The sequence below is a fragment of the Ochotona princeps genome, chromosome 14 (assembly GCF_030435755.1).
Source record: "Ochotona princeps isolate mOchPri1 chromosome 14, mOchPri1.hap1, whole genome shotgun sequence".
NCBI lineage: Eukaryota > Metazoa > Chordata > Mammalia > Lagomorpha > Ochotonidae > Ochotona > Ochotona princeps.
The window spans coordinates 62,521,701-62,547,168 of record NC_080845.1 but is presented as its reverse complement, the minus strand read 5'-3'; the positions used below and the strand labels follow the sequence as shown (position 1 = coordinate 62,547,168).

The 25,468-nt window shown below is 55.6% G+C and overlaps 1 protein-coding gene across 2 annotated transcripts in view; it reads right to left on the bottom strand.

The window, feature by feature from the left end:
• Window positions 1-3,770: 3,770 nt before the first annotated feature.
• The window catches only part of FGD3 (FYVE, RhoGEF and PH domain containing 3), a 43,604-nt gene continuing 21,906 nt past the window's right edge, over window positions 3,771-25,468 (bottom strand). The window contains exons 4-16 of one of the 2 annotated variants that reach the window (XM_004598829.2): window positions 23,703-23,859; window positions 22,661-22,799; window positions 22,059-22,117; window positions 20,337-20,483; window positions 18,902-18,994; window positions 17,577-17,656; window positions 16,671-16,701; window positions 16,136-16,243; window positions 14,911-14,973; window positions 8,184-8,306; window positions 5,502-5,645; window positions 5,197-5,337; window positions 3,771-4,653 (exon numbers count right to left, since the gene is read on the bottom strand). In XM_004598829.2, the coding sequence (XP_004598886.2) occupies window positions 4,402-4,653; window positions 5,197-5,337; window positions 5,502-5,645; window positions 8,184-8,306; window positions 14,911-14,973; window positions 16,136-16,243; window positions 16,671-16,701; window positions 17,577-17,656; window positions 18,902-18,994; window positions 20,337-20,483; window positions 22,059-22,117; window positions 22,661-22,799; window positions 23,703-23,859 (1,537 nt within the window). In that variant the 3' untranslated portion in view covers window positions 3,771-4,401. The remainder of the gene's footprint in view (window positions 4,654-5,196; window positions 5,338-5,501; window positions 5,646-8,183; window positions 8,307-14,910; window positions 14,974-16,135; window positions 16,244-16,670; window positions 16,702-17,576; window positions 17,657-18,901; window positions 18,995-20,336; window positions 20,484-22,058; window positions 22,118-22,660; window positions 22,800-23,702; window positions 23,860-25,468) is intronic. The other variant, XM_058672948.1, reaches the window with a different exon arrangement.

The window sequence follows — 25,468 nt, the reverse complement described above, 5'->3', positions numbered from 1 at the left end:
CTGACCAGTGAGGCTGGCTGCCCTCTGTTCTCTGGGCCCTGTCGATAATGAACTTCGTCTCGGGGCCAGTGCAGAGTGTCTGTCACTGTGCCATCTCTGACTGCACCACCTTCACGAACAAAGTATGAACAGGGACTGAGTGGGAATGTGACTATTTCTGCTGAGTCCTTCGTTCCGGGTAACAGCACGTTCTGAGGACACCAGAGGTGTCTGCACCTCTGCACCCTGCACCTCTAATGGCTGACATCCTTCCCTGCCCCCCTCTCCACCCACCCCTAGTTTCCTGAGACACCTCCCAAAGGAGCCCTTTGCCATCAGATCTGGGTAGTGAGGAGGGAGGGGCTTCCCCAGGCGGTGTGGTGGCGTCCTTCCCAGCCTGTGGGGTGTGGACGGCAGCTCCTTCCTCCATTTTTGTGAGGGAAGAGCGGAGGAGTCTGGGTGGTCCTGGGTTTGGGGCGTGTGCACTGAGGCCCTTCCCTGATTCTGTGGTGGGGTCTGGGATGAGTCTACGGGGACACGCATGGGGTTGGTGCCAGCAGTTTGTCCTTGGCTGGGAGCTGCTGGTCCTTGAGGGAAGGTGCGATAGCTTACTACTTGGGGGAAAACTGAGCTGCTTTCCTGAGGAGGGGTTGTGCAGAGTTGGGCATCTAGGGCTGGGAAGAGGGGGTCTGTGTGCCTCACAGAGGTGCTGTGAGCCTGGGATCTGCAGGGGGCGATAGAGGACTTTTGCGAAGGCACAGACTGGTCCCACACAAGAGGGTGCTGAATGCGGCCACAGGGCAGGGCAGGGCACAGCTGCTGTGTGGCTTTACCATGGCCACCTTGGATTGTATTTCCATCCTGTTCCAACCCCTGTAGCTGAGACAAAGCCAGGGCTGACAGATCCCACCCCTCCCTCAGGACACTTAGGGAAAGACAGTCTACTTTTTCGTACAGCTTTGTTGGTTTTCCAGACATTTGGAGCCTGGGTAACTCTCATCCAGCTCTACTCCCTGCAGGTGACCCCATCACCTGGAGGTGATTCTGAGCGCTGGTTGGGTAGAGGGGGCCAGCACCGGGCAGGCATGGAACATTGTATTCAGGATGGCATCAGGGTCACTGGGCTTCCTTGTGGTAGGCACCCCACAGTAGGTACCCCAGGGGTTTGGTGGAAACTTCTGGGATCCGAGGTGGTTGTGGCCAACATGGCTAAGGTGTAAGTTTCTTGATACCTGCAGAGGCCATGCCAGAGGTTCCACTTAGGAATGGGCCCCAGCCTGGAAATGCGCCCAGTGGCTGGGGCCAAGGAGGCCTGGCTTTTCCAGATGGAATGTACAAAATGTGGGGTGAGGGCCAGCGGCTCCCAACAGACTGCCTTCCCTGCCCCACCCACCTCCCTTTCAGCCCACCCAGCCTGGGCTTGATGCCCTAGGATGGAGGCAGGAGCCCTGCATGGGGAGGCCTGTGTGATCTCCACCCAGGCCTAGATGACCTCATGAGAGGCGCTGTCGGCAGGAAGCAACTGGCTGCTGGGAAGGCCAACTGGTGCCCTCAGATCACCTGTCTCCCTGCCTGTGCCAGGAACTGCAGCTGCCTCATTCCAGGGGCAGGAGGGAGACGCTGAGAGGTAGGCAGGCTTGGATCCATCTGTCTAGTACCAGGTGCTGCCCACACACAGGCTGCCTTGCAGCTTTGGAGCTGATCACTGGTCCTGCCCACTGGGAACCCCACAAGGAGGGCATCGTGGGGGTAGTTGAAGGAGCAGACCGTGCTGTCTCCACTACAGAGGTGAGCACAGCTGGAGTCAGGTTCCTCATCCCTCCCGAGCAGGTACATGTCTCTGCCAATCCTGGGGCCAGCGGCCTCTCCCTGTTGTCTGAGGATGCCCTCTTGAATCCTGATTGACCTGCAGCAGGGCCTTCTATCCCTCAGGCTGCAGGGGACGCAGCCAGCACCCCAACCCTAGCCCCTACTGCAGTGGTGAGGAGGTATGCAGATCCTGCCCTGCCAGGAAGCTACAGGAGCCACCTCCCCATCCAGCTTCCCCAGGGAGAGATTGCTGTGCCTGTAAGAAGGAGTGGGAGGAACCAGAGCTGAAGCATTTAGCAGGTGACCAGGCCTCACTGTCCTGTGGATGGGCAGTGCCCTGGACGCAGGCCTGGGCTTGGGGCAGGAGGAGGGGAGACCATGCCAAGCTGCCAGCCACAGAGGTGTGGCAGGGGGGTCTAGCTGCGGGGCTTCTGGGAAGGACGGCTGCCCTGCGAGGCAGTTCCATAGGCCAAAGTGCCTCACTCCTCTCAGCTGGGCCTCAGTTCCTCTTCCAGGAGAGGTGAGAACAGAGCACACACACGCCCAAGCCTGGGCCAACCCTTGTCCAGCAAGTCCCTATGGGAGGTGACAGGGTCTGGGGCCATGTCCTGCACTGGTGTGTAGGGACAAGAAGTTAAGTACACATAGGTACTTATGGCCTAGTCTTCTGGGCCTGCTCCAGGCTGGTTGGAACCAATGTGATTTCAGGCTCAGGGCATTTCACAGAGCAGCTGGGTCTCTAGAAAATGCTAGCTCTGTCCAGGCCTGGGCAAGGACAGTGGGCTGAGGCTCCCCGCATCATCACAACCTCTGGCTTCTTCCTTATCCCTCTGGCTGCTGTCCACATGACCCTGTGGGGACAGGGGGCCCTGTCTCTCTCTCCACTCCTCACTCCACTGGGCTACCCTGGGGCATCAGCTAAGATGGCCAGCCCATCTGCTCCTCTTCTATTTACGGTCCCTCTCCTGCCCCTGGCATGCTGAGTGAGAGAGGAGTGTTCTGAGGCCACTGAGACCTCTATGTAGAGAGAGGAGGACCTTGTGGGGACCCCAAACAGTCTCAGCCCCACTGGAGTCACCACGTCTAGTGGGCCAATCCCACTTGTTCCAGAGCTGTGGGGCTCACAGGAGCTGCCTGTGACTCAGTCTCCTCAGCTGTCAAGTGGGTACTTCCTGGGGGGAGTGGGAGGTGAGTGGCAGGAGTGGAGCTCTTGGGGAAGGCAGAGGCTCTAACTGGACAGAAGCTCCACATACTTCTGAGTGGGGTGGGCAGGGGGCTTCAGCGCTCTACCTGGGTCAGGTGTCTCCTTGCCCAGCAGAAGGCCTGGCCTCTGTTGTGTATTGTCTGGTGTGGAAGTGCACAATTTGTTTTACCTCAAAGCCTCACAATCTTCATGTGGAGCAAGACAAGAAAAAAACCCCATCAGGACCCAGTGAGCGCGTGGTGGAAACCCAAATAGACCTGGGGTTAGACAGGGTGCCCCTGCAGTGGGCACACCATCTCAGATAGCCCAGCTGGCTCTTACACAGCTTACTTTGGCCCCACATCACCTGTGCCTTTGCTCTCACCCCGAGCCTCTCCGAATACATGCCTCTGAACTGTCCGTGTCCCCTTGTCTTCGTTGTGGTCCTCCTCTGCTCTCCTCTCCTGTGAGCTGCTGTCCACACCTGTCCTCCAAGGCTGCCTGGGTGTCCCATCTCAGGGCTGGGGGTCCTCAGGCTACCTCTCTGAGAGGTCCCTGAGCTCTGGGACAAGTAGCCCCTTCACATCCTTCCTAATGTCCCCCAGGTCTATCTTCAGTGTCTTCATTTCCAGAGCACAGGCTGGCCATTAGGTACCAGGGCGGGGTGGGGATGCACCCTCAAGGCAGGGCGTATGCGTTGCGTGGTTCAGGCGCTTTATCCCTCCTCCTGTACCCAGGGCTTGCCTGCTGCTGGTCCCTACTGCAGAGGGACCAGTAAGGAGCATGGAGGTCAAGCACACCTGTGACATCCTGCATTTATTCCTGCAGATAGGCACTGCTGCCCGCAGGGCCCAGCTACAAGTCTCCTTGGTGGCCACACAGTCCAAGGTGGCTGTGTAGGAACAATGGCCAGAGGGAGCAGGTTGAAGCCCTGCCTCTCCATGGTGCACTGAGAGTGGAAACCCTGAAGAGGCAGAGCAGGGAGCCAAGTGGGAAGAGCAGGTCACAGTCCAATTCACAGGTGCTGACGGATGGGCAGAGGTATGTGGCTTTGCCTCTCCTGGGGGTGACAGCCAGGAGCCCCCTAAAGCCCTGTCCGCCTCCCTGGAGGCAGCATCCATAGTATAGCCCACTCCGACGATGGCATTCCCCTGGGAGTGCCCACACTCCCTGCCCGGCCACACCACTGGGGCTGCAGCATAGTCTGAGCTCTTGGCCTTGTTGTGTTATGCTGAGCAAGTGGCTGCTCCTCTGGGCCTCAGCTTCCCTTCTGTACCATGACGAGAGCCTCAGGGATCAAGTGCCCTAAGCTCTGGGCTGTTGGTCCACCTTCAGCAGTCCAGGGTGCCCTTCGTTCCCTCGTGTGGCTTCCGACACCACTTCCTGCGATATCACAGGCCTGGCGTGGTGTGGCCGAGCTGGTAGACTGTTTATGGAGCGGCTGTGCCCAGCGGTGGTTGGGGTTCCGAGATACCTGAGCTGTCCGGGGCTGGGTCCTTCTGTGCGGCGGTACTCAGGGCCTGCAGCCAGCGCTGCTGCAGCTCTGCAGAGGGCACGCTCAGGTACCAGGACTGCTGGCCCCGCTGCAGCTTGCACAGGTGCCCCACCGTGCGGCCCTCCACAGGGTCCGGCACGCTCACTGTGCAGCCTGGGAGATGGATGGGGCACAGCTGTTGGCCATCCTGCAATGAAGGAGCAAGAGTTAGCAGGGCCCTCCAAGCAGATACCCCCAGTGTCCATGCCAGTACCAGGCCAGACAGGCCTCGGGGGGCTTCTCTATGCTGCCCTGTCAGCAGAGGGATGGGAGGCTACCTCTCCACCGCCCAACAGCAGAAGATGCAGAGGTCACGCTGATTTCCCACCTCCATCAGCCTCTCTCAGGCTCCTCACTCCAGGAGAGCTGGGGGAGGACAGCCCTGGCCAGGTGACTTTCTGTAACCCCTGGGTTGCCCAGGACGAATGAATGCATGCACACGAGAAGGAGGGGCTGGTCCTCTATGCTACCTGCCTGCCCTGATTCAAACCCTGCCTGGCTCTGGGGTCTTGTCTCCTGCAGGCAGAGACCTGGGGTTGCTTCTGAGGATAACCGGGGTCCTACATCACACTGCTCAAGTAGGCTGGCCACACACAGGGGCCCTGGGTCACCAAGGTCACTGAAGGCCTGAGGCGCTGGGCCGACAGAGCAGAGTGGACCCCCAGCCCACAGCCTGGGGTAGAACACACACCTGGCCGCCTCTTCTCAGGTGCAGCACCTGGGTGCCCAGCACAGGGATGGTGGCCCACACCTCACTCCAGGTCGTCCCGTCCTCTGACAGCCGAAGGGGGCCACAGAGAAGGCTGGGCTGGGAGTCCGCAGCAGGCAGCTTCTGGTGACATAGGAGACAGGTTAAAGAGTGACTCCACCTTTGGAGGAGGTGGGGCAGGGCCAGAGGCTGAGCCCAGGCGCACCAGGCTCCAGAGGTTACTGGACCCCCTGCCAGGGCAGTCCTGGGAGTGGACTCAGCTGAAGCCGGGGTCGGGGCACACTCACCTCTGCTGGGCTCTGCTTGGCCTGGACAGGAGGCTCGGGGCTGGGGCTGGCAGGAGCTGCTGGCTGGGTCAGGAAACACTCTCTGCAGACACGGCTCTGCCTGCTGTTCTCGGCCTTGAACTCGGAGCACTTCCCACAGATGACCTGCAAGATGGATGGTTGCTGAGACCCCAGCTCTCAGAGGGAGGTGGGGAGGGGGCAAGCCCTGCCTGAAGGCAGAGACTGAGGCTGGGTCCCTGGGCACCCAGGACCTGCCATCGCCCAACCCAGAGTCCAGGAGTCTGTGTGTACAGAAGAGATGTGACTGCTCAACTGACTTATGCTCCACTCCCAAGCACGGGACTTCATATGGGCACTGATTCATGTCCCAGTTGCTCCACTTCCTATCCAGCTCCCTGCTTATAGTCTGGGAAAGCAGCTCAAGTCCTCAAGACCCTGCACCCACATGGCAGACCTGGAAGAGGCTCCTGGCTCCTAGCTTCAGATCAGCTCAGTTCTGGCCACTGCGGCCACTGGGGAGTGAACCAGTGGATGGAAGATCTTTCTCTATCTCTCCTCTCTGTAAATCTGCCTTTCCAGTAAAAATAAATAAATCTTAAAAAAAAAAAAAAAGAGCAGGAGCAGCTGCCAGACACATGACGACATCCATGTCTCCAGTCATCAGCGGATGGCCGGCAGAGCCTCAGCCCTCAGGAGGCTGTCTCCCCAGACAAGGAAGCACGTGTTGGAGAGGATGAGGAAGAGCAGAACCCGTGTGCTGCTGCGGGGAGGCTCTGTGGTGCAGCACTGGGGGAGTCGTGTCCTCAGAACACTGAACCCCACCACAGTGGGACCAGCGATTCCACTTCTGCACACTGTCCACTGCCGCACTGCTCACCACACCAAGGACAGAGCTCTCAATGGAGGCCGGTGCTGAGGTACATCAGGCTAAGCCCCTAGCTGCAATGCCCGCATCCCACATGGCACCATTCATGTCCTGGCCACTCCACTTTCCATCCAGCCCCCTGCTTACAGTATGAGAAAGCAGTGGAGGATGGCCCAAGTCCTTGGGACCCTGCATCCACATGGAAAACCTAGAAGAAGCTCCTGGTGCCTGGTTTCAGCTCAGCTCCACTCCAGCCATTGTAACCATTTGGGGTGTGAACCAGCAGCAGATGGAAGATTTTTCTGTCTGCCTCTCCTCTCTAAATCTGCCTTGCCAATAAAAATAAGTAAATATTATATATATATATATATTAAAAAAAGAACTTGCCGTTTACTCATGGGAGGTGGTATGATCAACAAAAGTGCATGGTGTGTGGAAACCAAGCCAAGAGGTGCTGCCCACTGGCAGCCAGAGCACTCAGTACCCAGGCCCTCACCAGCTGCAGCCCATCCATTAGCTCCGTCTCTTCTGCCTCAGTTTCGCTTCCTCTGCTGATCTTTCCCTAGTCCACGGTCCCTCCTCTGCCTGGCAGGATCCCCTCTCTCATCTGCCGGTGGCATTCATGTGTCCTTGGCCAACCTTGGCCTCCTTGCTGTGAGTCTTCCCGCTTGGCCCTCCTCTCCTGAGATGCTTGTCTCTCCCTGGACAGCCTCCTGGGCCTTCCTGACCCCACATGCCCTGGGGAGCCTGGAGATCATTGCTGCCTCTACCTTGGGCGTAGCCAGCTGAGTCCTTCCCAGCCTGGCCAGTGTACCAGCATGCACGCAGTAATTTCACCTTTTAAATAAGTACAAATACATTAATGAAAGAGAGAGACAAATCTTTTGTGCACTGGTTCACTCCCCAAACGGCCAGGGCTGGGCCAAGCTGAAGCCAGGAGAACAGAGCTTCTTCCAGATCTCCCATGTGGGTGCAAGGACCCAAGGAGATGGGCCATCCTCCACTGCTTTCTGGGGTGCACTACCAGGGAGATGGATGGAAAGTGAAGCAGCTGAGATTGGAATCAGCATTCACGAGATGCCAGCATCACAAACACAAGACAGCCTGCTATGTCACAACACTGGGGCACCTCAAATAATTTTTTTTAAGTTAACATCTACATAGGAAGTACAGATGACAAAAATGTTACAGATTGTTAAATCTTAAAAATGATTGTAGGAGCACAAGAAAGGAGAAATGTCACACTGTACCCATAGTTACGTGTTAACTATGTGTTAGTAACATGTTTTGAACTAAAAGAAGCAATCACACTGCACTGAGCTCCAGCCGAGGCCTGGGCTGCTGGTGCCCGTTGGAAAACCGCTCCGAGGCAGCTCTGTGCTGACATGGGTGCGCAGCACAGATGTCTGTGCTGAATGTCAGCCTTAAACATTGGGATGCCCAGTGCGCATGGCTGCTTTCACACTGGGTACTGAGTAAGGAGTCAAGACTCGGAGGCTGACTGAGGAGGAAGGAGGTGGCCTGTGTCTAGGGGACAAGTTGGAGGCAAGCCCTCATGCCAGGGGAACTCCAGACCAAGGCAGATGGGCCATGTGGTGCACCTGCTGCAGCCACGTGGTCACCGTTGTGGCCTTGTTTTCCAGGTTATCTGCAGCCTTGCGGTCCCAAACCCAAACATTCTCAGCAGCAGTGTTAGTTAGACAGCAGAGCTGACCCAAGAAATGTGGCCTGTGTCTGTCACATCCAGGGGCCACCTGGCACAGACATGGCCGCCTGTCCCTCTGTGCCACGCCCTCCCTCCCTGGCCATGGACTCACCGCTCCACACAGCTTGCAGTGATGCCTCCTCTTGGTGATGGAGTTGAAGGTCTCCCCACAGCTCTTACAGCTCTGCTTCTCCTTGTCACGTCTGCTCCTATTGGACAACTTTCTGGGATCCGGCTACAAGGGAGCAAACAGCTGCCATGAGCTGTGTCCTGCCCTCTGATGACCTGATGACACATGCTCAGGGCCAGAGGGGACCGTGCCAAAGGGAATGAGGTCAAGGACCAGGCAGCCCATCCCTTCCCAGCCGGCCCCTGGAAGCCATGCCCAGCGAGACTGCAAGTGGACCAAGACCATGTTTGGAACAACCAGGCCAACGGATTCATCTGAGACAAAGGGAATGAGAAAATTGGAGGACAAGCCACTCGGGCAGCAGTGGGCCTTGCTGGTGGCCCAGTTCTGAGGACCAGGGTGCCAACCAAGTTCCGTCTCTCATCATGTGTGCCTGCTCTGTGCTGGGCACTTGGGGACATCCACAGCTTGCCAAGAATGACATCTGTATGAACACACATGTCCACCCCGTGCCCACAGGTGGGGCCATCCAGGCGGTGAGCTAGCCCCCATGTCTCATCGTTTCCCATGCTGCTTTAGGAATCCCTCTAGCAGGGAGCATGCTCCCCTGAGGCTGCTTGCCCTGTCTGACTGTGAGTGCTATAAAGTGAGGACAGAAGTTCTTGCTCTGCCCACATCTGCCAGAAGATCCCAAATGAGCTGCTTCTCCTGAGCCTCAGTTTCTCCATCCATAAAATGGAGTAACTGCTCCATGGGACCTAAGTCTCATTCCAGTACATGAAATCCTGGTCATTATGAACAACCAGCTAGTTACCCGTTCCTGTTAAAATGGAATGTGAAGGGTCAGAGTTGTGTTATAGTAGTCTGAACTACTTGCAGGGCTGGCATCCAATATGGGCACTGGCTTAAGTCCTGGTTGATCCAATTTAGATCCAGCTCCCTGCTAATGTGCCTGGGAAAGCAGAGGAGGATGACTCAAATCCTTGGGTTCCTGTACCCACGTGGGAAACCCGAAAGAAGCTCCAGGTTCTGGACTTTGAACCAGCCCAGCTCCAGATGTTACAGCCATTTGAAGAGCAAACCAGCATGTAAAAGGTGATCTGACTCTCCCTCTCTGTGTCTATGTGACTCTGCCTTCCAGATAAAAACAAACGGACCCTGAACCCCCAAAATGTACCACTGTGGACAAGACTGCCTCCTAGCCCACTCATTGCCCATCTCAGTGTTAATCTCCCCTTCCTCTTGGGAAATGAGCCTTGCTCCAGGCTCCTCACTGTGCACACGCCAAACAGCCCTAAAGGAGGCTTTGAGGCAGGCCAAAGATGTTTATCAATTTCTCCAGGATGTCAGAGCTAGAACTGCCCCACAGCACGCTGATCTCAACCTCTCCAGGGCACAGGCCCAGGGATGTTGTTTTCTGTATAGAACCAAGCAAGCTAAAACAGGCTGCTGATCAGTAGTGTTTCACAGCAAAATAAGGTTTTGGATTTGTTTTTAAAATACTACGGGCAAGAAAAACTGTGTGTGTGCTGGGGTGGCAGACAGGGATCAGCAGGAAGGTGGAGTTTTTGACATAGAGATGTGCCCTGTCCTGTCACCCCATCCCTGACTCTCCACATGAATCCAAGCATCCACAACCAAAACGCTCAACTAAGTGAGCTATAAGCAAATGTCTCATGTGAGTTTTGTAGGTTTCAAGAGGAAGAGGTGATGTGGTTGGGGGTGGGGGGAGCCAGAAAAGGGCTTAGTGTCATTTGGGGGTTGAAAACTGAGATGAACTGAGCTGTGTCTCCACCCCCTCACCCCCAGGACCTCAGAGTGGGAAGTGTCTGGAGATGGGACCTGCAGAGAAGTGATTAAGGTTCCATGGGGTCTTTAGGGTGGATGCTAACCCAACGTGACTAGCATCCTTAGGAGCAGAGGGCAAGGTACTCTCTCCGAGTGGAGGACAGAGGCCTCTGGAGGCCACAACCCTGCCCATATCTGGCTGCTGGACTTCCAGGCTCCACAACTGCAGAGGGGGAAACATCCTTTGTTTAGGTCACAGGGTTTTTGATAAGGTGGTCCCAGCAAAAAGATCTAAATGCCTCAGATGCAAATTCTGCCCAGAGCTACACACCCTCACTGTATCCACTAGGGGATCTACCACTGTGCAGCATGGAGACCCTGGGAGCGAGGCAGAGTGACAGGGACCCTGGATGAGGACATGGGTATAAGATGGCCCCCCTTGCAGGTGACCTCGTGTCAGAACCACAGTCCAGGCTCCAAGATCCCAGGTGGACCCAACAGGCAAATCAGTCACCTTCCACGTCCACATCTTCCCCACGGTCTCCAGCCCTCACATTGCTTCTCCCTTATGACTGCTTTGCAGGACTTCTTTGTAGGACCCAAATGTGCCTGAGGAGGCAGGGATGGGACCAATGAGAAGGAGTGGGTTAGAGAGGGAAGGAGGCCATGTTGATAGCCTCTACCTTGCCTACCCCCCCAGGGCACTCACCGTCTTTGTTACCCAGGTAAGAACTCTGGGAGCCTGGGAGGGAGAGCTGGTTGGTAACTGGGACCCCCAGGCGCCATTCTCAGGAACCAGGGCAGAGACCCAGCACTGCTGAGTGGGTGAGTACATAGGAAACCACGGAGGTCACCAGGGTGTCACTTCAAGGCAGGAGCTGGTCCATAAGAGGGTGGAGGGAAGGTTTTGATGAACTCAGGCACGTGGACCAGGGCTGGGTTCTCGAGGTCTCACGAGGCCTGTTCTTGGCCTAAGGTCAGTGGGCAGTTCCAGGGGCAAAGGGGTAGCATGCGGCTGGATATTGCCTAGATCCTGTGACTTGCTTCCTCAGGCAGGCCTCCTGCAGGTGGCAGCAGAGCTGAGCACTCAGAAGGGTTCTGCACAGGTGCCCAGGTGCTGAGCACCACAGTGCTGCACCCACCCCAGGGTGGCTTTGTCCCCGACCATGCCAGCTACTAGCACCAAGGTCCAGCTACACTTGTACACAGCAGAGAACAAGGAACACAACACATGGTTAGGAACAGGTCTCCAAGCCAACTGCGCTCAGCCTGTTACGCTTTTCCTGGAATGAGCAGTCAGGCTGAACAGAGGAAGAGATTCCATTTTCTGAGTGGCAGGAAGATCAGGCCCTGTGTTTCCAGAAAAAAAAAGGAAACTGTGGCTTCCATAGTGACTGGCCAAATGAGGGACCATCCCAAAGAGCCCCAAATTTCCAACGCTGTCCTTCAGGGCGAGGGTTTTCCAACCCAGCAGGTGAGTCCTGGTCCTTGGGGACAGTTCTATCTGCAGCCTGGGCGTGGGCACAGAGCAGGGGACCCCATTCAAGAGAGGCAGCTCAAAAGTTGTGGAACAGCTTTGGCTCAGCCTGCTGGGGGCCAAGGCAGTTGTCTCAGTGGCTCTTGGGGATGTGTGAGCATCGCCCAGGATGTGTGTGCATGTATGCATATGACCCAGGGTGGGTCTGGGACCCTGGAAGGCCCACTGGCTCTGGGATCTTGTACTTCTGCTAAATATGACTTGATTTTTGCATTATGGGGAAGTCTTTGAATTCTGTAAGGCCCCTTACAAAACTTCCTGATTGGAGTTAAGCTTCTCTTGGGAAAGAGGGTCTTACAACAGCTGGATGCTGAAGAAATCAGGGCTCAGGAAATGAAACCATTGCACCATGGAGCCATCTGTTTTCCACATCAAAGGTGTTAAAAGAAAGCTTCAGTTTGTCATCATGGAGCAAAGATCGCTCTTTTCAGCATCTGATTTGAAACTTGTTTCTGTGCCCCTTGCGTGAACTAGCCTGCCCTGCTTACCCTCTGTGCCCAGATGTGAACTGAGGTGTCCTGTGTCCAACAAGTTCTGAACCCAGCTCAGCTCTGCTTGGGGCAAGTGGTCACGGTACATCTGGCCAGATCAGGCAGCCAAGTCCACGGGGAGCCAGAGAGGCCCTCCAGAGCAGCAGGTCTGGCGGTATTTGGCTGTTTGTGGGTGGATTGGTGGCCTTGCTTGGTGTGGGTGAAGGCATAGAGACTAGGAGACCTGAACTTGAACTGGGACCCCAAGTACCCAGCTATGGAGTGCTTCACATAGTGTAACCTGTGCAAGGCTGAGACTCTTGGCAGGAAAAGAGCCAGCATGGGGGCGGGACAGTGGGCAGAGCACAGCTGGGTCAGCCACGGCAAGTGTTCAGGAGGCTCCAGGAGCAGCCCCTGTGTGACTTGCAGGCCCCTGACACAGCCTCTCTGATCCTCCTGCCCAGGGGGAAACCACTCCAGGGGTTGGCACCTGCCGGAGTCCTCACACCAGGGCCAGCTCTAAGCCTCTGTCTTCTCTCAGAGTAAATGTTTTCAGATATGGCCTTCCAAGTTCCTTCAGGAGAGAAAGTTCTCTAATCTGGTCATCAACCATTCCCCACCCCCAACATCAGCCTCTGCCATGGGATCCCACCCTACACATAGATTGCTTGTGCTGATTCCCCTGGGGCCCCAGGCTCCTACAAAAGGCCCAGAACCTTCTTTCCCTGACCAAGGATCCAGCTCCTGCAGTTGCCCTGCATTCCCAGGGCCTATGGGCTAGGTGGGAAGTGGGGAAGAGGGTCAGTGGACAGAGTCCAAAGGCACTGTCACAGAGATGAAGGGAGTCCACCCTGCTTACATGTGACCACGGTGTCCCCGGGAGCCTGTGCCCCCTGAAGCTCACGTCTGGCTCTGTCACTGTATCCATGAGCACAGTTTATCTTGTGGCTCCAGAAAGGAGATGGCAGGAGCATGTGGGTCTGGGGCAGGGCCAGCCTTATACGTGGATTTGCCGAGGGGATGGTTCATGTGGCAGCACTGACCCTTGGCAGGGGTCATACGGCACGTACCAAGGTCCTGCGGCCTGGTGGAAGAAAGACCAGGGCATCGCTGGGAGGGTACGGGAAGCAGGCAGCCAGAAGGAGCCAACACAGGAAGTCATGCAGGAATTCAGAGTTTTGCTTCCCTCAAAGGCTGCCCATGCTGCACTCAGACTTCCTGGTTTTCAGTTTGAAGGAGGTCTGGCCTCGGGGCACTGGTCTCGTCTGCAGAGGCTGGGCAGCAGCCCCTCCTCTGGGCCATTGGGAGCTGACTTTGAAGGCCCTCCCCGAAGCCTCATTAGCCCTGCCTGGGAAAGCTCAGGCTGTGGAAGGGGGCAGGTCCATCCAGACACACCCACTTGGGAGAACGACCTCCTGTAGATCCAGATCACAGATACTGGCAGCAGTGTTGCCCTGGGACTGTGAGATGGCTGTAAAACAGGGACAGCCACCCAGCTCCCAGGCCCCTTGCCATCCCAGGACAGCCCTGTCTCCCAGCCAGCCTCCACCTACCTCCCTTACAATCTCCAGGCCAGCTCACCTCAGTGCCTTAAGCCTTATCCCTCCTTCATGAAATAGGGTGGCCAGGAAGAAAACCCAGAGTGGCTGTGAGAACAGGGCAGGGGGCACATGCACTGAGAACTCGTGATTGGTGGAGACCTGCTGGCTGAGGCAGCAGCTGTGCTAGGCCTTGTCCAGCTGGGTCCATACTCGCCCAAGACAGAGCAAGGGTTGGGAGCATGTGTGCATGGGTGCATGTCTAAAGGTGAGAGAAGAGAGAGCCAGTACAAGAGAGGGGCTTTGCCAAGGTCCCCCAGCGACCCATGGGCTGCAGGGTGGTGTTGCTGGTCCTTAGGTCATTAGGGGTAGGCCTAGGCAGTGCTCACTTGACTGCTTGGATACTCGCGTGAGGGACAGCCCCTCTGGCTACAGCACCCTCTGCTTCCAGACCTGCCTCTGGAGTCCCCTGGGCATTGTCTGCATAACCACCAAGGGCTCCTGGCCAGAGCCAAAGACTGTGCCAGGCCATCTGGGCCTTGAACCTCCGAAACTGTGATCTAAATAAAACTTTTGTCTTTATACATTGGCTTCCTCCACTACTCCCTTATAGGAACAAAGCAGCCGGCCTATACAGGGAGACAGCCTTGGAGAAAAGAACATGGGACTGTGTTGCAAAGTGGGATTCCCAAGACCTCCTGGGGAGAAGGAGCCCCTGTGCGTGGTATGGCACTCAGGACAGCTAGCCCAGGAAGGCGTCATGGTGCGCGTGGGCACAGCAGTTGCCCCTAGGTGGAACAGCATTTGGGTCTCCATCAGTGATGGCTGAGAGTTGACAGGGACTAATGCTCACATGACTGGCAGCCATGTGGCTCCCCCTGTTGACTCTCCCATGTCACAAGGAGGGTGATGGTCCTCACTGAAGGCCTCAGGGCCAGTCCCTGGGGGGCGGGTGGTGGGACGTGGTCCTGCTTTGGAAGGCTGTGCTGTTTGAGAGGTTGAGAACATAGACGGAGGCAGGTGGGAGGTGCCTGTATCTTGGGGATACAGGGGCTGGAGGCTGGGGCTGGACTTGTCTTCTTGGTACTATTGCCCCACTTCAGGAGCTAGCACCTCTTCACCCGCGCAAGAGCAGAACCATGCATGGAGATGGGGAAAGTCTTACAAGTGCACTCCTGGCCCAGGTATGATACACCTGTAGCCTCGGGCTCCCATGAGCAGCAACCCTAGCCAGGTCTGAGTCCCCAGGGCCTGATCTCAAATTCCTCTGCCCATTCCCACCCCCAGACTCCGGGCACAGGGAATCACCTGTCCTATCTCTGCTCTCCTCTCCTCCCCTACCTTGCCCCTGCTGATTATTGGATGTGGCCACTCACCCCCATGGAACTCCTGCTGCTGTTGATGGCTGCTGTCGGTTCCACGGAGCTGGCACTCGTCATCTGAAAGGGATGGAGAGGCACAGTAAGAAGAGGTCCTTGGCCACATTGACCTCCCTGAGTGCTGCCAGGTGACACCTGCTGCATTTGTCCCACGCACGCCCCTTCATGGGGAGTCTCTAAGTCACAGCTTGCCTCACAGTGATGAGAGCCCTTGGGAATCTCCCTCCTGGAACCCTGGCAGCCCCAGCTTTCCAGTGTGCGGAAGGAGTGTGCAGCTTCCTGGCAGAGCAGGCCCTGTGAGTGAAGAGCACCCCTGCTCACTGTCTTCATTCCCACATCAGCCCCACTCAGGGAGGCCGTGGGAATCTTCCTCCCAGGGACTGTGCACAGTTTTCTTTCAAAAGTCATCTGTCCAGGGAGCAGAAAAGGTGAGCTGATGGTGAGCAAGATAAAGCTGTGGGCAGAATCTTGTGAGGCCTCAGGGAGGGCAGAGCCAGCCTCGGGCTGGGACCTGGCTCGCTGGGCCAGGCTGGGCTGGGCACAGCGAAAGAGGCAGGAGGCAGAAGACCTTCATCCTCAAGTTGTGCTCAGTGCTCACACAGGCTTGGGTGGGTCACCTTTCCTGGGCATCTGTCCCTGGGTATCCTTGCTATTACTAGTGTGCCATCTGTTCCGTTCCCCCAACCCTTCCATCTTCTCTCCCTGGTTGCCCAGGAGCCAGGGGGGAGGGTGGCCCTGGCTTGGCAGGAATCTGCCTCATGTCATATCCACGTCTTCCTGCAGAGTATCCCACCTCTGGGGGGACCCAGGGAGACTCCAGAGGGGACACAGCTACTCCCCCAAGGGGATCTGAGTTGATGTCTTAGGGATACAGGGGCATTTGGAGAGAAAATACAACAGTGGAAGGCACCTGCAGCTATAGCCAGACTAGACAGTGTGCAGGCAGGGCTAGTTCCATAGGGAGATCATGTGATCAGGGCCCTGCATGCCTGCGGCTATTGTGCAGGAGGCATCAGATGTCAAAAAACAAACAGAAAAACCAGCAGAAAAGCACTTCTTTCACACTGAGTTCAGTCTCTGGGTGCCCAGCAATGCCCACATGGGTGCTCAGAAAGTGGGGAGCAGTGACAGTCTCCACGTCCGCAGGCATGCCCTCTGCTTGTTGGCCAACAGGGCATTCCAGCGTCCCTCCCATCCTTCCTGCGGCAGACTGCTGACTCACAGGCAGGTCTGGAGCAGGGCTGGGGTCCTCGTCCAGGCTGCAGGCACTGCTGAAGGCCCGGAAGGTCTCGCTGTTCTGCCTGTGCTTCGTGATGGTGGCCTGGATGACCTGAGCACAAGGCAAAGGCACGCTGTGTCGTCATCAGGGAGCAGGGGGCAGGGCTGGGGGCACAGTCGGCCAAGGATGAGGACAGAGCACCACCTGGACCCCTGGCCATCTTAGTTGCCCTTGGCTGATGACTTAACACTCCCTAGGAGCTATCCAGAGGAGACCCAACCGGGGATGGGATATACACCCTGTCTCCGTCTCCACCCCGCCAAGTCTATTTACTTATGCAAGGCCTTGAACAGGCTAATGGATGGGAAAGACCGTGGTGTCTGGAGGACACTTGGAGCCCTCTGCCTCACATCAGGACACCGTGCCTGGGTGGGTGAGGCTGGAGTCATGGGGCCATCCCTTGTGTATTCTAACATGATGTGGCCACAATGCCCAATGACTTGGTCATGTGGCTGTTTGGATGCTTTAGAGGCTTCACCTGAATCCATTCTTTCTTCTCTTCTTCAGTGCTGTAAAAACAAGACAGCATGTTGGCAATCCAGTTGTGGACATGGACTACAAGTACCCTCTCACCCCCACAGCACACGCCTCACTGCTCACTGGCTCACAAATGCAGCTCAGTGCTTGAAGCAGCTCCTGGCCAGATGAGGGCCAGGTGTGGGCTGCAGACCACCCCCATAGCAGATGCTGACCACAGCCTCTCTGGCCCTTTGCAGGCAACACACAGTCTGCCATCGCTGGAGAGAAGTGAGATGAGATCACATGCTGCCAGTCCAAGTGCCAGGCAGGCATTACCTGAAACATGTCTGCACAAGTTTCCCACAGGCCAAAGGCCGTGAGGCCCACAGGCCTCAGGCAGAGGGGGAATTCAGCGGACACGATGGCACACATGTGCAGAAGCCCAAGGGCATGGCGGAGGGGCAGGCAGGACTGGAGTCATGGGGTCAAGGGCTGCTGCAACACCACAATGGAAGACACAGTAGAGCCGTGATGCTGGCTGGTTCTTGTGAGGGAGTTATGCTGCTTTAGGATAAGGTGCATGGATATGGGGTGACTCCTGGTGAATTAATTGCAAAAAGCCAAGATGCAGAGCAGTCCAGGAAGTAAACAGCATTTGCTATTTTAGAAGCAGCTCATATGTATGTGCATAGAAAACTCTGCAAGGAAACTCAAGAGACTGCTAGAATGTCTGCCAGGCCCAGGGAATTAAGAGTGGGCAGAAGCCTATTTTTTTTGGTTTCCTTTGGCACTGTGAAATATTAAACTTAATAAATGAATAAAAATGCATCACAAGGGCATCCTGTTTTGAAAAAGAAGCTGCTTGCTAAAGTGTTGGGTCAAGGGTGCTCACCCCGCAGTGGGCACAGGGACAGCCCACACCTACCGAGCCTGCAGCTCTAGCGACCTGTTCTTCCCCACGATGATGAAGGTGTGGGCTGCATTTGGCTTCACAGTGTCTCGTACCTGCAGTACAGGATAAACGCCCAATACAGAGGAAAACAAGCTGGTTACTTTAGCAGTTCCCTAACTCTGGCCTCTTCTTCTCTGCCTCCTAGGGAGCTGATGTGGGGTTGGAGTGGCCCTCAACTCCAAGTTCAGGGTCATGGTGCGGGGTAACTGTTGTATCCACCACATGAGCTGCTCCTTGTGGGGACAGCAGACCATCTGAGCAGCCCAACAGAGCCTGGATCTCTTATCCTGTGTTTGGAACTCTATTGCCACCCATTGGGCTTTCTGCAGGAGCAGCCTCAGTCAGCTGCCATTAGCCCAGACCTTTCCCTGCAGGCACCGTAGCCTTGAAGTAATTGTTTCTCTCCGGAGAAATGAGAGTCTTACAAGAGAGGTCAGGTTGGCCTTGGCCGTCCTGCAGGTGTCTGAGCATCCAGGGATGGGTGTACTTGGAGCCACAGCAGGACCAAGGGCCTTCTGAGATTCTGTCCTTGTCCATTAGGATAAGGACACACAACATTTGGTGGGCACTGCTCCTGAGGGTCGAAGGGCATTTTCAGACCACCTGGCCAGCCTTGACTGTTGGAAACTGGAACTTGCCAGAAACTCTGTACTTTCCCTCTCCTGAGAACTTCTGCATTAACATATCAGGTCACATGAAGGAAGACTTCCTACAGAGAAACTCGCACAGATGGCTTCTTCTAACCACGGGAAGAGGTATATTTTCTATAGTCATTACTTTTAATGGTAACATTTTCAACCTGGACTTAGAACCTTTCAGGGTAAGAAGGAAGTTTTTGATGCTATTTAAGTAAAATCCTACTTTTTGATATGATTAAATACAGGGAACAGCACTGACAAGGGTCATGCAAGACCCTCCATATGGTGTCTTAGAACCTTCCTCTGACTCCAAGATGGCGCAGAAGAGGGGAGGCCTTGGGTCCCAGGAACAGGCAGGGCAAGCAGAGCTACACCCCAACTCAGGGCTTCAACTTTCTCTGCAAACAGGGCCCCTGAGGTCACAGCTCAGCCCTGATCCTGGCTTCCTGTAGCCCCCGAAGTCATCCTTCAGCAGCCTAGCAGCAACTTGACAGGTGTGTCAGGCAGAGAGAGGGATTCCGGCCACCCAGTCCGGGATGCCAGGGCCAGGTGATGGTTGACACTACCTCAGTCACGATGAGTGTCTGCAGCCAGAACCCGGGCCGCGTCATCCCTGTGTGCTCCCCTTTCCATGGGTGGGTTTCTGAGGAAGGGGCTCACCTGTAGGCCAGAGATGTCCATCTTCTCCCGGACACTGAACTTCTGACCCATGAGTCGCAGTCGGGGCACGCAGTAGAGAATCATGCTGTTGAGCTGCAGGGGAAATGGCAAGGTGAGTGCCCCCCACACAGGCCTTTTTGGTTTATTTCAAGTCACAAAGGGACGCATATCTTAAAAAGACGTGCACAGCCATTTTTGCTATGGTCACATTTGAGTGGGGAGTTGCTAGATACGAGTTTTCTGTTCATCCGATCTCTGCTTTTCAGGTTGTCTGCCGTGAGCATGGCCTAACTGTGGAACACGAAGACAGAACTCCTGCAGCAGCTGTAGACGTGTGCACCAACACGGCAACTCTTCAGTACACTGTCCGTGCTGGACCTACCTTGTGGCTTTCTGGGAAGGGCAAAATGACAGAAATAGAGAAGAAAGCAGCAGTGGCCAGGCAGGGGCTGCAGGGGCTGCAGGGGCTGAGCCACAAGCAGACCAGACGGGGAACTGGGGGCGGGGAGCGTGGCGACTGAGTCATTCTGTAACTCTGTGGTGGTTGCAGTGACTGCGCTTGTTAGAACTCAGAACTCTAGAGCAGATGTGGCTTCTACTGGATATAAATCTTGAGAACAACAATCAAAACAAATCTTTCAAAGAAAGAATAGGGCCCAGCACAGTAGCCTAGCGGCTAAAGTCCCCACCTTGCACATGCTGGGATCCCATTTGGGCTGCGGTGATAATCCTGGCTTGCCACCTAGCTCCCTGCTTGTGGCCTGGAAGGGGGGTGGTCGGGGATGGGCCAGGATGTTGGGTCCCTGCACCCATGTGGAAGACCCACAGGAGGCTCCGGGCTCCTGGCATTGGATTAGCTCATCTCTAGCTGTTGTGGCTGCTTGGGGAGTGAATTGGCAGGCGGAGGATCTTCCTCTCTGTCTCTCCTCCTCTCTGTATATCTGACTTTCCAACAAAATATAAATAAATCTTAAAAAAAAAAAAAAAAAAAAGAACAAGAACAGATGCTAGGGGAAAACAGAAAAGCCCCTGGACGCCCATGTAAGGTCTCTCCTTCTCCCTCCTTCCAGGCCAGAGCTTGGTTCTGGGCTAGTTGAAATCCGAAACATGTGTATGGCTACAGTTCCCTCCTCGCTCCTGGCTGCTGTAAGCTGGAGGGGGCCAAGTTCCAATAGACGCAGATGTGGGAGAGCAAGGATGTTGGATTTAAGACAGAGTAGCATGAGACACTTGCAGCACTGTGGGCAGTACTGCTCATTAAGGTTTGTTGTGTAGATATGAAGCAACCAGGCTATATGTGACCCCTCCCAGTGGGTCCTGGGGGTCTCTGACAACCATGAAGAGCCATGTCGTTAGGCTGTCGGGCTCTGTAGGTGCTACCATGGGGCCAAGCAAGGAGCAGGGGCACTCTGGCCGAGCCGGCAACCCAGCTCACCAGGAAGAGGTGGCGGTCCTGGGCTGTGCCGTTCTTGGCTGACAGCTTCTGGATGTGGCCCTCCTTGATCAGCTCGTTGGCTGGGTTGACGATGTCTTCCTCTCCGCCCAGTTGCTCGTACACCTCCAAGAGCTTGTGCATTTTCTCCTGCAAGACACACGGGACTCAGGCCGAAGCACAACAGCAACAACCAAGAGCCAAGGGGAGCTACTGAGAACCCAGTGGCTGCCGGAGCCCTGCTGTGGACCCCATGTCCTGAAATCCCCACAGGCCAATGAGCCTGCTGATGCTGGAGTGAGACAGAGACACAGGGCAACATTCTAGCTGGGTGCTGAAGGATGCTGAGCAGTTTACCACACAGAGAACAACATCAATAACGACCTCTGTTGCTATGAGGCAGGTGCTGTTCTATACGTGAAGTATGTATCATAATCTCAATGTATAGACAGGAGAGTAAGGCATGGTGAGATCAGCTCAGCGGCTGTGGCCTCAGCTCCTCCAACCTGTCAGTCACTACTCTTGGCCATGGCGACTGGTTGGGTGGTGACAAGACCAGTTAGCATGCCGGGTGACACGGGACAGTGTTGGCAATCCACAGGTCATGCTCTGAGCCGGAAGCCAAATGCAGCGGAAGGCAGTGACCTAACATGAGCAGTGACATCGAACGAGTCTGGACCTGCTGTGCCCTAGCAGGCCCTGTCCATGAACTTGAGTGACCTGAGCTCACCCTCCTGGACACAGGTTGGGGTTAGGCTGACCTGTCTGTGATGCAGGGAGTGCAGGGGGCCCCAGTGGACAGCACAGGGGGTGGGAAGCACTAGAGAAGCAGGCTGGTTATCCCTGAGGAGCCCAGGGGAAAGGGCAGGTCCCAGGTATGTTCACAGGCGGGCTAGTTGAACACTGCTGTGTGTTGGTGGTGGTGGGGTGTGCCGCTGGCACACTGAATAGCTGGGAGTGGAGGCATCGGGTAGTGCAATGGAGAGGTTGAGCATGCGCCTTATATCTACTAGAGGACCCCAAAGACACACAGAGCCAGTGCATAAAGAACCAACCTGGCTTCAAGAACAAATGAGTGAATGACACCGCCACCAAGAGATTACTGTGCCAGGTATTCTGAGCACAGCATGCAGATTCCTTCAAACCCCACAACAAGTTCAAGGATGACAGAGGGTCTGTTGGTGCTTCCACTGCTCAAAGGCAGAAACTAAGAGCCTGGTGTCATAGCCTAGTGGTTAAAGTCCTTATCTTGCACGCACTGTGCAAGGTGCACTGGTTCCAATTCTGGCAGCCCTGCTTCCCACCCAGCTAGCTCCCTGCTTGTGGTCTGGGAAAGCAGTCGAGGACGGCCCAAAGTCTTGGGGCCCTGCACTCGCGTGGGAGACCTAGAAGAGGCTCTGGGCTCCTGGCTTCGGATTGGCTCAGCTCTGGCCATTGCGGCCGCTTGGGGAGTGAACCATCGGACGGAAGATCTTCCTTTCTGTCTCTCCTCCCTCTCTGTATATCTGACTTTCTAATAAAAATAAATAATAATAACAAAAAAGCATGGAAACTGAGGGATGCAGCGCTCCCTTGCTGAGGGTCAGGGGCCTGGCCGCACCAGCGAAGGGTGAGCGAGGGTGCTCATGCATGGGAACCCCTCGGGTCCTGTGGCAGAGGTGCTCCCAGGCCCAGCTACCTGCCCTTGTTCCCTGGGCTTCCTGCCCCTCGGGGGTGCATGCTCACCACTTTGCGGATGGCAGCATTGGAGTGGTCCGCAGCCGTGGAGATAAGTTCCAGTGATCCTGCAGGGGGGGACACAGTCACAATCAGCCTGGGCTGCAGAGAGACTTGCACTTCTTCCTCTCAGGGCGACTCAGGGCCCTAGTGAGCTGCCCTGGTGGGAGGTGTCTCAGTTTTGCCCCTTGGCTTGAGGCCTAAGGCCTGATCAGAGGAAGAGGGCTATGCGGGTGGGGCTGCTGGGGTCAACACCAGGTGGGACCTGCTACTCTCCTACACAGATCCCTGCGCTGTGCTTTCCCTTGGCTGCCCCAAGGTCACTGTCCTTCAAGAGGGAATGGTTCTCTCATCCTCACAGGATAGGCCAGTGTCTGATAAGATCTTCCCTGGGACCACACCTCCTTTGAAGACACCAAGCCGCATCCTGGGTTGTTGGGACACTTCTCTTTCCATCTCTCCGGATCTCTGTTCCTCATCTCTGTCTGTGAGTCTCTTCCTTTCTCCCTCCCCATCTCTACATCTTACCTCTCTTGCCCCAGCTCCATCCCCAGGGATCCCAGCAGGTGTCTCTATCCCTCCCCCGGGGCCCCAGGGGCCACTGTGCTCACTCTCTGCATCCTTCCTGTCCGGTGCATCTGCTGGGAGCCTCTTCAGATAGTCCTTGAGCAGCAGTGCGTAGCGGGGGACCCTCTGCACGGGCTCCAGCATGTGATGCTGCAGTGTCAGGTTCCCACACACCTCCTGCTTCTGTGAGGACAAGGGACAGCAGGGTCACCTGATGACGCACGCATGGCCAGCACAGCCTGCCTCAAGCTGACCACCCCTGCGGATAAGAACCATGCTTCACAGTTGAGGAGGCTGAGGCTCAGAGGCTGGAAGAGCCCCAGGAGGGCCAGCCCTAGCCCCACAGCTCATCCTATTCTATGAGCACACATTCTTGTCGGAGAAAACAAGGCCGGGACCAAACTTCCTCCTCCCTCGAGAGTGTTTTTCCCCCATTCATGTTCACCCGTGTGAGCAAATGTGCTAGGAAGTCCGGCAGCACTTTGCCCAGTTCTCTCTACAGGACTCAGACCCACGTGCGTCCTTATGCCTAGAAGCCACTGGGCATTCCTGTGCAGATTCCTGCCACTGTGAGTCCACAAGGAGGGGACGGGGGAGCCCGTCAGCGAGGCCTTCCTGCGTGCAGGTCTAGGACACTCAGCATGGGACTGGGCAGATGGCAGGAAGATGGCTCCCTTCTGGGCATCACTCTCTCCCCATCCATAAAACGCAAAGGTTGGTTTGTCTTGGGGAGCACTGCCAGGACTGGTACCAGTCGAACCTAAGGACTCCTCCCATAATTTTCTCTGATCCAAAATTTCAATAATGTCCTTTCTTAGTTTCGGAGTTTCAAACATTTTTTAGAGAGAGAGGATGGCTTGGCTTAGAGGTTAAGACATCTGTACCCCTTATCCAAATGCCCGGGCTTGATGCCCATCCCAGCTTTCTGCTGATGTAGACCAAGAGGGAAGCAACAGGGAGTAAACCAGTACATAAGAGCTCTTTCCCTCTTTGTGTTTCTAACCATGAATAAAAATTAGGGCTTTATGAAAATACCCCTGGTCCCTGCACCTGAGAAGGCCCTAGTTGCTGCCATAGCCACCTTACCTGGATGCTGTGCACGACGTCCTTAAATGGCTGTGAGCGCTGGGTCCACGTGCTTACCAGGGCCATCGCCCTGTCGAAGTTCTTGACGTATTCACCGTACATCTTCAGGAATGGGGCCAGCTTCTGCAGGATGTCCCCCAGCCGGGGGTTTGTGTTCCTTCACGGAGGAATGAGCTCATCAGACCAACAGCCCAGGTGTGCCGGGGCCTGAGGGCAGTGGACATGAACTTCACAGGGGAGCTGTTGAGGGGCCAAGGCCACGGCCCACCTCCCAGGGCTGTGTGGTAGCAGGTAAACTAGCCTGCCTCTCCATGCCTTCACTTCCTCCCTTATACAAAGTACGGTAGCAGACTACATATTGCTAGGAGGTTAATGGAGAGGCTGCCTAAGAAGCACCTGACACTGAGGCTGTAAACCAGGGCCCAAGCCAAGAGCCATGACTTGTACCATGATGGCACAAATAATGGGCTACCGTCAATAGAGAGGATCCACAAAATACTATTTTACTTCTTTTAAGTGAGCCAAGCTTGCAGGAAACACATCTATTCAACATTGGCAAAGCCCTTGGGGCAGCAGCACTCAAGAGTCCTGAAAATGAAAGCTCACACTACTTCAGACAGGACTGCAAACACACTTCAAGAAGCAGAAAAATGCGTAACCGTCCTTGACCTCAGAACTCTTCACAGGGGATCTATTCTAATCATGAAAACAAAGACGGAAGCCTCAGACATAAAGCTGTCTGTGCACAGCCTCTGGGAAGGGATCATGTGGGTTTGAGTTGGAGGCCACCCACCAAGGAGGGTGGGCAGGTGGCAGGACTCCTGTGCTACAGTCAGGAAGGGAGCAGGGGCCTAAAAGAGGAAGCCTGTCTCTTCTGCTGGGTCATGCACTTTGTTGGCTAGCAGTTTGCGCCCAGTTCTGACTACCCGGGGGGACACTATGTGACCTGCTCTGCTGACAAAGTGACTCGCTCCCACCCTGAGTGATCCCTATGGTCTCAGGGCTGCAACTTGGAGAACAGGCATCGAGGACACATGGGGCAGGTAGGCGAGCCAAGGGACAGCAGGAGCCCTAACTCCCAGCACCACAGAGTGGCAGGAACATGTGGTGAGAACTGGGGCTAGAGACCACTGTGGGGGCATTCGTTAACTGTGACTTTGGCCACATGCTGCCTTGCAAAGAATGGACTAGAACAGCAGAGGAACAAAGGAACCAAGTGTAAGGACAGTAGGCGAGGCACAAGGCCTATTTTTTACAGGAAAAAAAAATCTCTCCTTTTAAAAGTCAGAGGTGGGGGGAGCCCGGAGGCGTGGCCTAGCGTAGCAGCTAAAGTCCTCGTCTTGAAAGCCCCTGGATCCCATATGGGCGCCGATTATATTCCCAACAGCTCCACTTCCCATCCAGCTCCCTGCTTGTGGCCTGGGAAAGCAGTTGAGGACGGCCCAATGCATTGGGACACTGCACCCGTGTCGGAGACCTGGAAGAGATTCCTGGTTCCCGGCTTCGGATCGGCGCAGCACCAGCCGTTGCGGCAGCTTGGGGAGTGAATCATCGGATGAAAGATCCTCCTCTCTGTCTCTCCTCTCTGTATATCTGACTTTGTAATAAAAATAAATAAATCTTTAAAAAAAAAAGTCAGAGGTGGGGCCCAGCGGCGTGGCCTCGTGGCTAAAGTCCTCGCCTTGAACGTAGCGGGATCCTATATGGGCACTGGTTCTAGTCCCGGCAGCTCCAGTTCCCATCCAGCTCCCTGCTTGTGGCCTGGG